Raw genomic sequence first — 18,379 nt, forward strand, 5'->3', positions numbered from 1 at the left:
CTCTCTCTCTCTCTCTCTCTCTCTCTCTCTCTCTCTCTCTCTCTCTCTGTCTCTCTCTCTCTCTCTCTCTCTCACCCTCTCTCTTCCCTTCTCTATTCCTTTTCTCTTTCTCTCTCTCTTTATCACCTGAATGAAATAAAATGATTCTATGAAGCCTCCTCATATCATGAAGGCATGACAGGGAACAGTGCAGAAATAAGTAGAAGCCATCTGAGGTAAGGCTGAAGGAAATTTTAAAAGTATACAGCTAATACACCTACCCCACAGCACTTCTCTTCACAGGATCATTGAGCTTTGGAAGGTGCTTTAGGAATCATCTAGTCCAGGGGTGGGGAACCTGTGGCCCCAAGGCCACATATGGTTCTCTAGGTCATCAAGTGCAGCCATTTGAATGAATCTAAACTTCCTAAAACAAATCCCTAAGGGGGAGGTGCTGAAGCAGGGGGGATTGGTTTTGTTCTGAGGGCTTGAAGAATGGAAAGAAAAGAGACTAGTGTAGAAAAGAGAAAGTAAGGGGTTGAACAAACTTCCTATTCTCATCATTGTAGTACACGAGAAGGAAGGAATGGGGGAGGGGAGAGTGCATCAAATGAATGTCACTCTGATATGAAATGGACAAAGGAGGATTGAACACATACCCCACCATCACCAACACCATCAACAGCAACTTGATGTAGAAATACATCAAACTCAACAGGAAAACAAGTGGCAATGGAGGGGGCAGTGTGGAAGGATTAGAAATAGTCCTTTACAAGCAAAGGACACTTCTTGATCCTAAAGGAGGAAGTAAAAGGATTAATAAAGAGGGGGGAAGCTACAATTTAAGGGGTTACCTTAGATTTTCACTTAGACTATTGGGGAATGACTGAAAAAATTGTGGTATGTGAATTAATGGAATGTTACTGCATCATAAAAGTGGGAGAGAGAAAAAAAAAAAAGATGATTTCAGAGAATCCTGGGTAGTTTGAACTGATACAGAGTGAAGTAAGCAAAACTAGAAGTGCAATTCACATAGGAATAGTAACATTGTAAAGAAAAATAACTTTCAAAGCCTTAAGAACTGATCAATGTCTCCAGAAGATCTACAATGATGTAGCTTTGTTACCTTCTGAAAGAGAAGGTACAAAAATAGATACATTTTTGGACACAACCACTGTGTGTATTCATTTTGCTTAGCAATGATTATTTGTTACAAATATTTTTTTCCCTTTGTTTTGCTCAGTTTTTGGCAGGGGTGAGGGTAGGGTGAGTTTGGCAATAGTGATGTCAAAACCAAAAAAGAACCATTTTAAAAAACAGAGAAAAGAAAGGAAAGACTTCAGAAAGAAGCACAGAGAAGGACAGTTTTTGAAAGCAGCTAATATAATTTATTATATAGGGTATGTTTTTAATCAAGAATGGAAATCCACCATTTCATATAAAATTCTCTTTTGGGCCTTAGTTGTGTCTATGGAAATTCTCTCTCTCTCTCTCTCTCTCTCTCTCTCTCTCTCTCTCTCTCTCTCTCTCTCTCTCTCTCTCTCCCTCCCTCCCTCCCTCCCTCCCTCCCTCTCTTTCTCCCCTCTTCTCTTTTTTCCTCTTCTCCTCTCTCTCTCCTGACCCCTCTCTTCTCTTTCTCCTCTCTTCACTTTCTACTCTATTTTTCTCTCCTTCTCTCCCTCTCTGTCTCTCTATTTTTCTCTGGAAAACTTTTGTTTTCCATTGTGCTCATTTGCCCAGTATGCACCCTGTGGCTCCTTGAAAATACAAATTGTGATGTCCCCATCAGTGTTCCCTGCTGTGTCTGTCTTGGTGGGTGTTTAATAGACATTGTAGGGCTGTTTCTCAGGCCATGGTTCCTCTACTCACCTGATTGTTGCCTGTAGAAGATGATGTGTCTTTTGCAAAAGGAAAAAAACAAGAAGGTTATCAGTTACTGAATCTCAGCATTGGAAAGGAGTCAAGGTCGGCTATCCAACCCACAATTAAAAGGGGAATCTCCTTCCCAACAATCCCAAACAATGACCATTAAGTGGCCACCACCTAAAGCCCTCTAGGGAGGATAGCGCCAGTTGCTGCGAGATCTTTCCTTATATTTAGCTGTTTTCCGCTTTGCAACTTCAACCACATTATGCCTTGTTCTGCTCCTTTCCCTTGAGCCAGCCCTTCAAATACTTAGGATTATAGATTTAGAGCTGAAGAAGACCTTTGAGGTCATTGAATCCAACCCATTCATTTTACATCTAAATAAAGGGAAGCCCAGAGAGATTGTGACTTGTCCAGTGTCACACAGCTAGTAACTATCTAACATAGAATTCAAATCTAAGTCTTCTAGTCCAACATTCTATCCATTATCCCATACTGCATAGTTGCATACAGTTTTCATCACACAACCCCTGCATCTTCTTTTTTGTTGTTGTTGCTGTTTTTGTTTTTTGGAGGGGGGAGGCAGGGCAACTGGGGTTAAGTGACTTGCCCAAGGTTACACGGCTAGTAAGTGTTAAGTGTCTGAGGCCAGATTTGAACTCAGGTCCTCCTGACTCCAGGGCCGGTGCTCTATTCACTGCGCCACCTATATGCCCCTGAGTCTTCTCTTTTCTACACCAAACATCCCCAGTTTCTTCTGGGGATTGCCTCTCAAATGGCATACTACTGAAGCCTTTCTCCATACTGGTTACCCACTTCTGTATACTTTTAGAGTGGGATATTCCCTATTGTCCTTCTATCAAGCTTATTTCATTTCTTACAAATAATAGCTAAGTAACTGATAAGACTTACATAGTGTTACCACTATGTAGGTGTGCCTTCAGATTTACAAAGTACTTTACAAATATTGCCTTATTTGAGGTACTATTATTATCTCCTTCTTACAGATGAGGAACTAAGACGGAGAGCTAAGTAATGTGCTCAGGATCACACAGGTAATAGGTATCTGAGGCTGAATGTGAACATGAGTCTTCCCAACTCCAAGCCCAGCACTTTTTACCACGATGCCACTTAGCTGCCCCACTTAGCAATCTGACAAGGAGTCAGACCTCCTTATTCTCTGAGTCAGCCTTCCCTCTAAACCACATCTAGTCTCTTATAAATATTGAGACTGATCACATTTTCCTGATGCAGTAATAAAAAAAACAAAGAGGTCCTCACCTGGACAGGATTTGAAAAAACTAAAGAATGCATGGAATGCATAATATCTACTGTAACAGCTACACGTATAACTTCCTTCTCTATTGATACACTCTTCATTCTTCCCACATGTATCATGTTCATTACATTCGTCAATATCTGCAACATAAGAGGGAATATGTTATCATTCCATCCATTCATTTGTCTATCCCTTCCTCCATCCATCTATCCCTCTATCCATCCATCCATCCATTCTTCTATCCGTCTCTTCATCCATCCCTCCCCTCATATATCCATCTATCAATCTATCTATTTTTATTTATTCATTCATTCACTTAATACATTCAACCAGAATCTATGAAACTTTTGCTTATGTGTCAGGTCCAAAGGAAAAAAAAAAACCAGTCCCTGCCTATAAGCAGCTTATATATCACTGAGTGGAAACTACATACACACAAGTGAGTTGATATAAAACGTATACAAAGAAAATACAAAGCAGTTTTGCTGGAGAGATCTGATGTGATAGCATTTGAAGTGAGCCTTGAGTGAAGCTAGAGGGTCAAGAGGTAGGGAGGAAGAGGAAGTGCATTCCAGACATAGAGGAAATGCTACAAAATGTCCCAAAGATAGAAAATGGAAGGCATATCATACACAGAAAGTGAAAAGGAGGCCAAATAGACTGGAACCCAGAGTGTGTGATGGGCAGTATTGTGAAACCAGTCTGGAGAGACAGTTTGGAAATAAGATTGTGGAGGGCTTTAAATACCAGACAGAGAAGTTTGTCCTCTATCCTAGAGGCAATAGGGAGCCATTTAAGCTTCCAGAGTAGGAAAGGAACGTGGCCATACTTTAGGAATATAATTTTCCACTGTGCATATGATTGATAAAGAGGGGAGATATTTGAGACAAAGATACCTTTTAAAAGAGGTGATGAGGTCCCGAACTACAGTGGTAGATGTATGAGTGTAGAAGAGACAGAAGACAAAGATGTTGAAGAAACAGAATTAAAAAGACATGGCAACTGATGGAATATGGGTAGAGAAAGGGAGTGAGGGAGAGAGAAGAGTCAAGAGGGAGGGAAATTCAATGATGATACTAACATTATGCCCAGTAAGCTTACTGTTGGAAAGGAGGTAAATGGTCCCTAAATGACCTTGCTATTGTCTGCTCCAAAATCCAGGGGCACATTCAACCCCAGATATTTCAGGATCACCAAGTGATCAGGAAAACATCCTTTCCTCTAGGTTTCCACATCCAATTCGTTCCCCCTTTTTTATCTGTAGGCCTAAGTTCTTACTTTCAAATCTAGAAGACATTCTCATTATAATCACTTGACTTACTATCACCTTAACCCGATGGAGAAAGTTCTGTGGAAGAAGAGATTGAAGAAGACAGACTCAAGCTGATTTAAAAAGGAAAAGGAAATTGTGAAAATGATTCAGAGGGAACTGAGTAGATGAAGAACCTGAACTTGGGGGTGGGAAAGTTGGAGAATTTGGGAGATTATAAAGAGCAATTGAAAGAAAAATGTTGTAGCAGAAGGAAGAGGAGGCCTCCACCTAAAGGAGAAGAGGGACCCAAAGAGAACATAGATAACTAAGGGAGAAGGCATGAAGTCTGCAGGGAAGAACATTTCAGTAACACGAGCTGGACAAAAAGAATTTCCTGAGAGAAGGGAGAGTTGGGTGAGACTTTCAAGTTGTTAAGGGATGACAAAAGGCAGTAAAAAGAATGAAAAAGATAGAGATAGAAAGTGAAGAAAAGGGACTAACTCTCCCTCCCCCCAAAAAAGGAGTTAAAGAGGGTAAAGATGTAAAGAGGAATAAAAAAGTGTAAATATCCAGTAAGAATGGAGTCATGTGATCAGTAAGATGGCAGACTCTCCAATCTCAAAAAACCTTAAAAGAAAGAAAGAAACCAAATATATAATAATTAAAGTTGAATCCACAAGATGGAAACAGTGACCCCCTGCATAAAGCAAAAGCCTCATGAAATGATATCAGAAAACTTAAACACTTAAAGTTCCCATTGATCATTCCAATTCCGAGTCCAGCCCATATTCTGGATGTAGCCAGTACAACTTCACAATAGGATGTGTCTTCTATTTGACTAATATCATACTGTATACTACTCTAAGTTTCAAGAGGGATTGCTGTTTCTGTTCAGCCATTTTTCAGTTGTGTTCAACTCTTGGTGAGCCCATTTGGGGTTTTCTTAGCAAGGGTTGGTTTGCTATTTCCTCTCCAGATCAGTTTACAGAGGAGGAAACTAAGTCAAACAAGGTTAAGTGAATCACCCAGGGTCACACAACTAGGAAGTGTCTGAGACCAGATTTGAACTCATGAAGAAGAATCTTCCTGACTCCAGGCCCTCAGATTCTATCCACCATATGACCTAGCTGCCCCTTCAAGTGGATACATGACCTAAATATAAAAGGTTATATCATTTAAAATGTGGAGGAAAATCGATGGAGGTATCTTTTACAAACAGCTAAATGGAAAATCCTTAATAAAATAAGGGATAGAGGGGGTCATAGAAGTTTAATAAACAGATAAATTTAATTACATGAATGCAAAAAGCTTTTGCATGAACAAAATACAGTTCAGATAATAAGGAAAATGATTGATTAGGGAAAAGATTTGTATCAAATCTCCCCAGTTTCAAGGAATGAATGCAAATATATAAAACCAAGAATTATTTTCCAATAGATAAGTAGTCAAAGAATGCCTACAGATTTCTCAAAAGAATTGCAAACTATTAAAAGCCATAGGAAAGACTGCTTTAAATAATTCATCACAAAAATGCAAATTAAATTAATTCTGTAGTTTTCCTTATACCCAATGAATTGCCAAATATGACAAAAATGTTAAAATAGGCCATGTTGGTGGAGCTATGGGAAGACAGAGGCACTAATACACTGCTAGAAAATTCTCATCTGCCAAACGTACATATCCCAGGGAAATCAAAGAGCAAAAAAGGTCATACATAGCCAGAATATTCAGAGCAGGAATTTCTGACTGTAAATAAAGTGGCTGCTCATAAATTGGGGAATGGTTATACCAACCGTGTTGCATGAATATAATAGAATATTTTTGCTTCAGAAGAAATGACAGTTCAGAGCTGAAGTTCAGAAACTATGAAAAAGATTTCTATGGACTAATGCAGAAGGAAGAAAGAAGAATCACAAAACAATATGTACAATGTCTATAACAAATTCAGGTATAAAAGGGTACAATAAAATTAAACTAAGTGTATCTACCAAGCAAAATACCAAAGAAAGAGTTATGAATTAGGATGAAGAATTGCTGCTGAGACCATCCAAAGTTCAAAAGAGATAAAAATCCAAGGGAAAAAATCCAGTAGTAAAGCCTATGACCTCAAATTTCTATATAAAATGCACACAGTTTAGCCACTATGCAGGATAAATTATAGGTCTGAATTTAAGGAGGCCAATCTGACTTTATGGGCATCACTAAGACCTGGGAATGAAACTTGTGATTGGAATGCAAGCATACATTTGTGATTGGTTGGGCATACATCATTCAAAAGAAACAGTGATAAGGCAGGTACATAGCATTGTACATTAAGAGTTATGTGCTCACATCCAGGAACTTGAAGGGAGAAGCATAATGGAATGCATTTGGGTGAAGATAAGTGGAGGAAAAACAAAAGCAATTCTGTCATTGGAGTAATTCCAATTCTTCCTAATCAGAAAGAGATGTAGAATTCAGGAAACAAGTCACATGCCTAGCACTGAGACATGATATAATAATGATGGGGACTCCAATTATCCTGAAATCTGCTGGAACCCCTCTCCATCTCTATTGCTCTTAAAAACCAAGCATTTTTTTTTTTTGCAGGGCCATTGGGGTTAAGTGACTTGCCCAAGGTCACACGGCTAGTTTTTGTGTTAAGTGTCAGAGGTCAAATTTGAACTCAGGTCCTCCTGACTCCAGGGCCAGTGCTTTATTCACTGCGCCACCTAGCTGCCCCTAAAAAGCAAGCATTTTTAACTTGGCTTAATGTTTATTTCATCCTTCAAAAAATAGAGGAACCAACAAGGGAAAATTCGTTTTCAACCTCATTCTCCTCAACAGGAAGGAACTCTTTGTTGGTTTGCAAAGCATAAGGTCCTTGCGGGGAATGTCCATTTCCTCTTTGAAATGGTAATAGAGAAGAAAAGGAATGCTAGACATAGTTGGATGTGTACTCCAGCTTTTAGCTAGCTGTCACATTCTAGCTAAGTGGATGATGCTCTAAGCCTTTCAGCACAGAGACCGAACTGGGACCTATAGCAACATAGAACTAGAGAAAGCAGAGATACCAGCTATCACACAAAAAAACCTGATTTCATGCACAAAGCAGCAAAAGATGACAACTGGCATCTCTGTCATTCATACCCCAGAGTTCATTTGCAAATCCAGTGTGGACCATTAGGTTAAAAAGCAATCAAAGGAAGAATGGTTAGGATCCCATCAACTAAAATTCTATGGAGGAAGTCAGCTGAGGATAAATGGAAAATTCTCCAAAGTTAAACCTTAAAGACATTAGAAGAAACAATTTCAATAATGTAGAAAACGGGAACTATCTGAAGAAGCTACTACGGATGCACAGAAAAATAGCCAATCAATTTAAAAGGAATGTACAAAATAAAGAAGCATGGGGAAGTAACTAAAGATGAATGGAAAAGTTTGGCACAATCTTGAAAGGGCAGTAACAGGAGGGCTAATACTCAGAATGAGTTCCAACTGACAATAACAAAGACTATTTTTAAGCTACCTTGGGAAAAAAAAGAAGAGTCTCAAAGAAGGGATAGGACCATTCTTCAAAGTGGGTGGAACAGTAATAACTTACAACAGTAAGGGCTGCTCACGTCTTTTTTTTCTGTTTCTCTCTCAGGGAGAATGATCTTTGTACACTTGAAATAACATAACAAATATGGCTAGCAGAAACCTGATAGCCAAGAGAGCTCTTAGCTGTCTTTGAGATAGATAGATATGCATACATGTGTATATACACATATACGTATGCATATATAATATACATATACATGTATATTGTGTGTGTGATCTCTTGATCCAGACAAACTACATCCTTGGGTACAGGAAGAATTGACTGTACATCATGATTACTAGGAGATCATCAGTAGTATTTAAAAGACAATGGAGAGAATAGCTAAAGTGGTAGAGTAAGGGGGGAGAAGTATAGTCCCATCCTCTAAACAACTAAGTCACAAAAACCTAGAAAAAATGAACTAATCAACATCCTGATCAACTGGAAAGTTTGGAAAGGGTTGTTGGAAAGGGCCGTGTTGGGAAGTATTTTAAATGCTATATGCCAGGTACTGTACTAAGTGCTTTATAATTATAATGTCATTGATCTCATAAGAGCTAAGTAATACTTTTAAGGTTTGCAAGGTACTTTACAAATCTCATTTGATCCTCAAAACAACCCTGAGAAGTGAGTGCTATTATTATACCCATTTTGCAGATGGGGAAACAGATCAACCAAGGCTAAGTGGCTTGTCCAGGGTTACATAGCTAGTAAGTGTCTGAGGCAGGATTTGAATCTAGGTCTTCCTGATTTCAAGGTTAGCACCTTGTCTACTGTACTGCCTAACTGCCAAAGAGAAAACTTTATATTTTTTTCTGGAAATAATAGGGAGCCACTGGAGTTTATTGAATTAAAAAGAGGGTGGCATGGCCATATTTATGTATTCAAAAAAGTGCAGCCAGTGCTATAAAGTATAGCCAGGGAAACAGTGCCATCATGAAGGAGCTGGATCTCAGTGAGTTCCATAATATGGAAATAATCAAGAAAGAAAGAGTTTTAAGAGAAGATTTGAAATGAAAATGCAGGCCTTCTAGAAAGCATAATGGAAAGGACATGGAGGAGGAGGAGGAGGAGGAAGGGGGAAGTGGCCTTGAGGGAGAGGACAGCTGGGGTTGAGAAATTGTATTTGTTCATCAGTACTTGGGGGTTCAGAATAACTAGCATGGAGAGAGTAAAAGGAAATGGGAACATGCAAGCATTGAGCAATGAATCGCTATAAAGTATCTGTCAATAGAGAGATGCCCATTGAGGGAGATGCATGATTAGACAGTTCAGGGTCTATGCTGCCTGACAAATTGATGCATATGGAATTATGTGAATGGTGGGACTCAAAGATTAATTGTTAATGGCTCAACGACAATTCAGAAGGCCATCTTCAGTGGAATGCCCCAGGGCTCTATGATGGGATCTGTGCCGATCAATACTTCCATGATTGGATAGAGTCATAGCTGAGTAGGTGACTTATTTGTCAAGTTTTCTAAGGATACAAAGTTCAGAGCAATGTTTTCAATAACACAGACAGGATCCCAAAACACCCTTACATTCCAGAGTAGTGGTATCAAACGAAAATAGAAACGGTTTCCTATAGAGCATACCAACTTCAACATTATCTATGTTGTATTGTGTTTTTATTTATTTCATTAAACATTTCCCAATTACATTTTAATCTGGCTCCTGTTGCCTTCCGAGTTTTGTGGTTATGTAAGCCCTCTGCCTGTGAATCTGACATCTTTAGTCTAGAGCTTTTGGAATGAAACTATTAAGATGAAATTTAATAGGGAAAAATCTAAAGCCTTACTCAGGTTTCAAAAAATCCACTTCCCAAGTGCAATGGCTAGATATATAGTTAGACAGCAGTTTGTCTGAAAATGTTGAGAATTTCAGCAGACTCCAAGCTTGGTGTGAGTCAACTGTGCAATAAGGCATCCAAGAAGTCAGTGTGGTCTTGGGTTTTGGCTTCCAGGAATAAGAAGGTGGTAGTCGCTCTATACTCTGCCTTTATGACATTACATCAGAAGGGCTATATTCCCTTCCAAGCTCTAAAGATTTGAAGTGCACTGATAAACTGGAGAGTATCCAGAGGAAAGCAATCAGGATACTAAAGCATCTCGAGTCCATGCCATAGGAGGACCAGTTCAAGGAAGGGAGGATTTTAGTACGGAGAAAAGAAGGCTCAGGGGAGGCATTATAGCTGTCTTCAAGTACTTGAAAGGCTATAATGTAAAAGAGGTAATAGGTTGGTTCTGTTTGTCCTCGGGGGAAGAAATAGATGGATGGAAGTTATGAAGAGGCAAATGTATAGTTGATGTCAGGCAAAAACTTCCTAACAGCTAGCCAAAAGTCAAGTAGGCTGACTCAGAAGGTAGTGGCTTCCTCCTGGCCTGAGGTCTTCAGGCAAATGTTGGATGCCTAACCACTTGGCAGTCACGTTGGATTCATTAGCCAGCATGGGTTAGACCAGATGGCCCCGAGGTCCCTTCTAACTCTGAAATTCTACAATTCTGTGACTCATGAGTGAGCTGGGGTTCCCTGGGCTCCATCTCAGGGATCCCATATTTGACCTTTCTCCTGCTCCTGGATGAGCTAAGTTTCCCATCTCTATCACCTTATCGTTTTCATTGTATACCATTGCCACTGAAAATATCCCTTTTCCTAACTTCCCATGCCTGCTACCCATCAACCCCCTCCACCCCAGAAACCTCTGATTAGAAATCCACCTTTCCCAGAGTCCTCTTTACCTATGCATCTCTCTTTAGGATCAGTGAAGAATCTGTCCCCCGACTCAGAAATATATCCATCCTGGCAGGTACAGAAGGTGCCATTGACACATTTGGAAAGCTTAGGACACTGAGGACAGGAAACTACGGAAGAAGAGAAACTGGTGAGAGGGGTCCCCTGGCTGTAGGGAACAACTTTTTAAAAGTCATATGGCTTCCATATTGTAAACCTGTGTTCTCAGAGATACCACCAACACAAAAATGAGGGATCCCCTGGAGAGAAAAATCCATGGGCTAGAGAAGTGCTCCATGGCCTGCCAAGGAGCAGTGGCCTGGGGAAGGCCATGAAGATCCATTTTTCATACCGTAGACTCCTCTAATGTCAGGGATGTGAGGGTCCTTAGAACAAAGGACATGGCATGTCAGAGGTGGAAGGGATTTAAAGATCTCATGGTTCAACTCCCTCATTTTATGAAAGGGCAAAGTTTGTCCAAGATAGGAAGAGATATGAGGTATAGTGGAGTCTGCTAAAGATAACAGGGGCTGCTTGTCTCATTTTATAAAAGAGACAGAGCCTGTGGCCCAGCCTATGGAACAAATTCTTTTTCCTGGTAAGAGACCCCTTCCCCGGGGTCTGGTAGCGAATGGGGCCAGTTCTCAATAGACTTACCTTCCTCTTTTTGGGCTGAAGCAGTTGCCAGCAGGATGAAGGGCCCTGGAAGAGAGAGAGGTAGAGCTGGACACCAGTAGGGAAGGTGGAATGAGGTCCAAAGCCACATGCATGCCCAGGACATGCCATTATATCCCCAAATCACAGCATCATAGAATTTCCAAGATGAAACAGACCTTGGAGGACTTCTAATCCAATGCCTACATGAACAAGAATCCCATCCATTATACATCATACAGATATTCATCCAGCCTCTGCTCTATGCTCTCCAGTATGGAAGAACTGAATATTTCCCAAAGCTATCCATTCCCCTTTGTAAGTCTAATTAGGATTAAACATCCATAGATTCAGAGGCAGAAGGGACTTGTCATGTCATCAAGTCTGCAAATGAGATATTTATAAAATGCTTAGCACAGGGGGCAGCTAGGTGGTGCAGTGAATAGAGTACCAGCTCTGGAGTCAGGAGGACCTGACTCCAAATCTGGCCTCAGACACTTAACACAAAAACTAGCCATGTGACCTTGGGCAAGTCATTTAACCCCAATTGCCCTACCTTCCCCCCTCCAAAAAGAAAAGAAAAAATGCTTAGCACAGAGCCTGGGATGTATGAGGTCCTTAACAAATGCTCATTGCTTTCCCTACTCTAGTCTAGCCCCGTAATTTTACAGATGAGAAATCAGAGGTCTAGAGAGGCTAAGAAACTGACCTGGAGTCACACAGCCAGTAAATGACAAACCTGCCCTTCTGCCTAAAGAACCAATGGTTTTTCCTTTGAACCACACTTCCCCTAATCATTAGGAATTTCCTTCTATGAATCCTTAATTTGTCCTTATCAAATTCTGTCCCCTGCCTGTCTCAATTCACCTCCTTTGAGGCCTAGAAGAACATGTGTAGCCCTTTCCCCAGGCTAACTGTTCAAGTACTTGAAGACACTTGTCATGTCCCCGCTGAAGTTTCTATTCTCCAGTATAAACACCTCCAATTTTTTCAGTTGATCCCCACAAGGCATGAACTGAATGAAGGCCTGTCACCAGACTTTTCTATCTCCACTGGATGATCATCATCAAAACATTCCCAAGAGGCAGCTAGGTGGCACAGTGAGTAAAGCGCCGGCCCTGGGAGTCAGGAGGACCTGAGTTTGGTTCCAGCCTCAGACACTTAACACCCACACACACACACAAAACTAGCCATGTAACCTTGGGCAAGTTACTTAACCCCAATTGCCCTCCAAAAAGCAAAAACAAAAACAAAAAAAAACCTTCCCAAAAAGTGAAGAGAAGGAGCTCATAGACTAATGGGGAAGAAAACACACAGATGATAATGTACAAATGAGACATAGACAGATTAAATTGGAGGCAATCAGCAGAGGCAGGTGCTGGCAGTGAAGTGCCAGCACAGGGAGGAGTCCCTGGAACCCCTGAAGCACTTTCCAGCATCTCGAACAGACATTTGCTAACATCAGCTCTCATTTCTCTGCGGCGTTAGAACTTGCTCAAATGTTTTCTTCGTAACAACCCTGTGAGGCAGGTCATGTTTGGGCTCCAATCCCAGTTTTACCAAATACCACCTATGTGACAGTAAGTGAATCACTTCCCTTCCCCAGGCCTCAGTTTCCCCATCCATGAAACAGGAGCAGGAAGAAAGGATACTGTGTGGAAGAGACGATCACTAAGGGACCTTTCAATCCTAACTGTCATGACTCTATTGTTATCATATCATCTCTTTTGATCTCTACAACAACCTGGAGGGAAAGGGAATGCACATAATATTATGCCCACTATATAGATAAGAACACTGAGGTTTTCTGAAGGTCAAGGGACTTGTCCTTGGTTACGCAATGAGTATGTGTCAGAGACAGTATTGAAGGACTGAAACCAGGACTCCTAACCCCCACCCCCAAGGGCATTACTCTCTCCACTATGTATCACATATATTTTCCCTTGATGTCTCTTTTATGGACAGCGGATTCTAACATTTTAGTCGTAAGTTTTTCCCTCTCTTCTAAATTTTGGTCATAAGAAGTGAAAGAAACCTTAGAGGTCATTGAGTCCCACCCCCTCGTTTTGCAGATGATGCAACTGAGGCACAGAGAAGTCCAGGGACTTTCCCAAGGTCACACAACTAGTAAGTGACTGAAAACCAGATCTCCCTGACTCCAAGTCCAATGCTTTACTTACTATACCATATGCCACTCAAGTCATCAGTCTATGGACTTTTCCAATTGGAAGAGAGGTTAGGCCCAGATGTCTCATTGTACACAAGTAGAAACTGAGACCAGAGAAGAGAATAGATAGATTCAAGTCCAGACCTCTTTCCATTAAACTATGCTACTTCTAGACATCAGAAGACTCTGTGTAGGCTTGGGTAGGTGGTGCAGTGAGTAAAAGCACTGGCCCCGGAGTCAGGAGGACCCGAGTTCAGTTCCGGCCTCAGACACTTAACACTCACACTCACAAAAAAAAAAAAAAACTAGCCATGTAACCTTGGGCAAGTTACTTAACCCCAATTGCCCTCCCAAAGGCAAAAAAAAAAAGACTCTGTGTAGTGCATCCCACAGGCAGGGGATGGTGTCACAGAATAACAATTTCAGGGTTAGAAGGAGCTAGAGTGTGCGCCTAGACCAGAACTTCTTAATCTTATTGGTGCCTCTTCCTTTGGCAGTCAGTCTGGTGAAGCCTAGGGACCCCATCTCAGAAGAATATTTTTAAATGCATAAATTTTTTAAAGCATAGGATTAACAAAGGAATCCAATGGCAATGAAATGCAATGAAATCAACAATATTTTAAAAACATATTTAGAAAATCTTATAAGAACCTCTGACTTAGTCTAATTGCTTCATTTTTAACTTGGTCTCAGAGAAGTTAAGTGACTTTCCCCAGGACACTCAGCTAATTATTAACCCATCCAGGACTAGAGCATATCTACCTCAATGCATAAGATACATAAGTAGGTGTTCAGTGATCATCTGTTGATACCAATGTTGGACAATAATCAACCCATTTCCCATTTCTGAAGACTGTAGATCTTCTCTTTAAACATCTAATACCTCTAACTCACTGAATATGTTGTTCCATGAATTGGGGTTGAAGGAAAGCAAGCACACATCTCAGAAACAGTCTTGCTGTTGCCTCATTTGTCTTTCTTAATGGCATAAATACTTCCTACTGGATCGAGCATTCAAAGGAAGATGGAAATATAATTTATGTGTGACATTAAGAAACAGTTATCCAGTCAAAACCTTGGTATCATCCTAGACTCCTCACTCCCCCATGCCCCTTCTACCTAATCAATCAACAAATCTGTCTCACCTTCAGCAATGTGCTGATAAATGTTCAACAACCAGTTCTCAAGACAGGAAATTGTGTGCAAGACACACTTTTAATCTGCATAATTAGCACTTTTTCCATCATTTTTTATAATCTGAACAATTAACAAAATGATAAACCAAGCCCTGATTTATAGCATTTGCTTATTTTCAAAGTGTGAATGCACACACTGGAAATTTAACAATCAGCTCTCTTGAACCAGTTTGAGCTGGTTCCAACATACTGCCCATCTTCTACAATATCATTCATATTCATCCACTTCTCTCCTCTCACACAGTGGCCTTCTCATTGGTCTCCCAACTTCAGGTGTCTACCCTCTCCAATCCATCTTCCACACAGCTATCAAAGTGGCTCCATATACCTCTCAGTTAAAGCACCTACTGGGTAATTTATTGTTAAAAGCCATTCATAATCTGGTTCCGATCTACTTTCTTATTCCCTTTCACACACTCCATGGACTAGACAAATGGGTCTCTATGCTCTTCTTCACAAACAAATCATTTCTCTGTACCTTTGCATGGGCTTTCAGCCATGCCTGGAATGCTCTTGCTCCTCCCTGAAGACTCTTAATAGCCTCCCATTCCTTCAAAACCCATTTTAAGCATTATCTCCTCCAGGTGGCTTTCCTGATCCTTTGGGTGGTTAGTTCCTCCAAGATCCCCAGTGAAAATGACTTGTATTTACTTTGCATATATGTTGCATTTATGTATACATGTACATGTTTTTCCCTCATGTAGACTGTAAGCTCCTTGAAGCCAAGGAATATTTTGATGGTGCATTTATGCATTTAACAGAGCTCCTGGGACATGTCGCTGTTGCTGTTCAGTCATTTCACTCATGTCTGACTCTCTGTCACTCTATTTGGGGTTTTCTTGGCAAAGATACTGGAGTGATTTGCCATTTGCTCTCTAGTTCATTTTACAAATGAAGAGACTGAGGCAAACAGAGTTAAGTGACTTGACCAAAGTCACACAGCTACTAAGTGTCTACAGCCAGATTTAAATTCAGGAAGATGATTCTTCCTGGTGCCAGGCCTGGCACTCTACTCATTACGCTATCTACCTGTCCTCCCATCCCCACCCCAGTGCATAGCAGATTGTTAATAGATGCTTGTTAATTGATTGAGTGTTCTGAAAGATTGTCACATTGAAGTCAGTTCTGCCTGATGCCATGACAATGGGGGAAGGATCAGTATGAAGAATTGGAGTATTTAAGCTTTAGCCTGTCCAACAACATTAACCTATTATAGCATCACATTGTTTTTCCAGCATTCTTGGTTAACACAGAGTTCCATGAAAGAGAGAACAAGAACAAAAGACTCACATACTTGCAATATAGAAAAAAAAGGGGGGGGGGCTGAATTCCAACAAGGGTAATAAGGCTGGGTTTTTTTTCACTTCTAAAATTTTTATTGATGTTTTATTTTTCCATCCCTTCTATTTCAAAATATAGCCCTAACCTCCCTCTCCAGGGAGCCATACCTTACATGAATGAAAAAGAGACAGAAACAGGGAGGGGGAGGAGAAGGACAGAGACACACAGAGACAGATAGATAGATGATAGATAGATAGATTAGATAGATAGATAGATAGATAGATAGATAGATAGATAGATAGATAGATAGATAGATAGATAGATAAGGAAAGAGAGATAGTAACTCAACAAAATTAAGCAAAGTGTGAACCACATTTGACAGAATATTTGTTTTTAGAACCATATCTTAAAAAGAAGGGACATTTTCTATTCTTCAGGGTCAGCTCGGTCCATTATAAGGTAACAATTTTTTTGAGACTGTAGCATGATTGCTTAGGCAAATTCCTTCCCTGTTGTAGGTTTCAATTTTCTCATCTGTCAAATGAGGAGATTGGGTAAAATGACCTCTAATATTTTATTTTGGCACTGACATTTATTAGCTGTGCAGGTGGGAAGTTCCTTGAGTTTTCTAAACCTCAGTTAACTTCTCTGTGAAGAAGAAGTGTGGGTCCAGAAAACCCATAATATCCTAATATGATGCCTTGGCACTCTCACCAGCTGGGTGACCCCAGACAAAGTCTTCTCCTCTCTGGGTACCAATTTTCCCTTCTGCACAATAAGAATAATACCATTTACAATCCCTGCCGGTTATGGTGGTTCTCAGAAAAGCATTTTGTAAACATTAAAATGCTAGAGAAATATCCATTGTTGTGTTCGATTCTGCTTATCAGGAAGTCCATGGAAGTATTCTAATGATTAGATCACATGTAAGGCAATGTGTATTGAAGAGAAGTCATTTGCCACTTACCCCAAAGAAGCAACAACCAACTCTCAGCCATGGTCCCTGGTAGCTGCTGTCTGAAAAACAAGAGGGAAGTATAACTCCTCTTATCTTACCCTGACGTTTCTCAAGTGTATGAGTGGGTGGGAAAGGTTGAGTAACAGTTTTCAGAGCTCCTCTTCACTAATGTAGTGGAAATAATACGTTAGCAGGGCTAATAACAGGAAAGTGTTTTGAGATGCTACATGACGTTCTGAAGATGATGTCTTAGTTTAATTTTAGTTCTAGAGTGAAACTTAAATGATGGACATGAGGATAAGGGAATCTATGCATTGCAAGGTACCACATATCCCTCTCACCAATCCCATGCCATCATTATCTTTCAATCCATTGCATCAAGTCATGATCTCTTTGTAAGTCTATATCTACAAAGGGCCACTAGAATCATCACTTGGAATGAACAAGCTTGTCAACTCACCTCAATTCTGGTCATCTCTGATGTGTATCCTGAAGATGGCAACCAGAATAGTGAGGTGAGACTACTTAGCACTTCCAGTGCCAAGATGGTGGAGTGAAGAAGGGACCCTCTGAAAACCTCCTAAATTCCCCTCCAAAGAACTAGAAAAGCACCTCAGAATTGACTTAGGAGCAGTGAAGCAACTTACCAGCATGGTAAAGAAAGGTCTGTCTCATTAGGGTTGGAGGGGGAGCAGGTCTAAGAGCAGCAGTAGCAGCAGCCAGCCTCACAGCAGGGGCCCTGCAGCAGGGATCCACACCTGGAGCAATCCAGCAGCAAGGTCCCACCCTCCTGCAAACCAGAAGACCCCTACACAAGTAAGTAGTCTGAGCAGCACAGCACAATCCCACACCAGTGGCTCCAACTTCAAATCACATTGCTGACCAGTAGTGAAGCCCTGACCCAGGGCTGGCCAACAGCAAGACCCCACCCCTGGTGCCTACCAGAAGAGAGACCCCATTTACATAGCAACATAGCAGCAGAACCTCACCCCTGGGGCAGAACAGCAACAAGATCTCTCCCCGAGGGACATTCACCAGGAAGACTCTGTTACAAAGCTACCTGGAGCAGGCCAGCAGCTAAACACCACACCAAGTGAGGCACCACCCCCCAATATAAGACAGAAGGGAAGCCTACCCTCCAGAGAAAGCAACCAGCTAAGCCCTGAAAGCCAACAGTAAGACCCAGAACCCCAGCATAAAAAGCTTGGGACAGCACAGAACCAGAACCCAACTCTCACATAAAAACATCAAATCACAAAAGAAAATGACAGAAAATATGAGCAAAAATAAAATAAAAAAGAACTTGACTGTAGAAAGATACTGTGGTGATAGGGAAGACCAAGGGATAAACTTAGGAGAGGACAATAGTGTCAAAATGGCTACATGTGATACCTCAAAGAAAAGTATAATCTAGTCTCAGGTCCAAAAAATTTCCTGGAAGAGCTTTAAAATGAT

General features: G+C 40.8%; 2 protein-coding genes across 2 annotated transcripts in view; one reads left to right on the forward strand and one right to left on the reverse strand.

Annotated features, from left to right (window-relative positions):
• LOC138157376 (putative adhesion G protein-coupled receptor E4P) overlaps positions 1-16,978 on the reverse strand; it is a 44,882-nt gene extending 27,904 nt beyond the window's left edge. The window contains exons 1-5 of the mRNA XM_069082916.1: positions 16,934-16,978; positions 11,326-11,370; positions 10,677-10,799; positions 3,127-3,264; positions 1,849-1,877 (exon numbers count right to left, since the gene is read on the reverse strand). Coding sequence (XP_068939017.1) covers positions 1,849-1,877; positions 3,127-3,264; positions 10,677-10,799; positions 11,326-11,370; positions 16,934-16,964 — 366 coding nt within the window. The 5' untranslated portion in view covers positions 16,965-16,978. The remainder of the gene's footprint in view (positions 1-1,848; positions 1,878-3,126; positions 3,265-10,676; positions 10,800-11,325; positions 11,371-16,933) is intronic.
• Positions 1-18,379, forward strand: part of LOC138157532 (adhesion G protein-coupled receptor E3-like) — a 246,002-nt gene that overhangs the window by 96,487 nt on the left and 131,136 nt on the right. The window lies entirely within an intron of this gene.

Source organism: Petaurus breviceps, unplaced genomic scaffold (genome assembly GCF_028583685.1).
Source record: "Petaurus breviceps papuanus isolate PSGF00001 unplaced genomic scaffold, PetGlider_PUasm1.0 172, whole genome shotgun sequence".
Classification (NCBI taxonomy): Eukaryota; Metazoa; Chordata; class Mammalia; order Diprotodontia; family Petauridae; genus Petaurus; species Petaurus breviceps.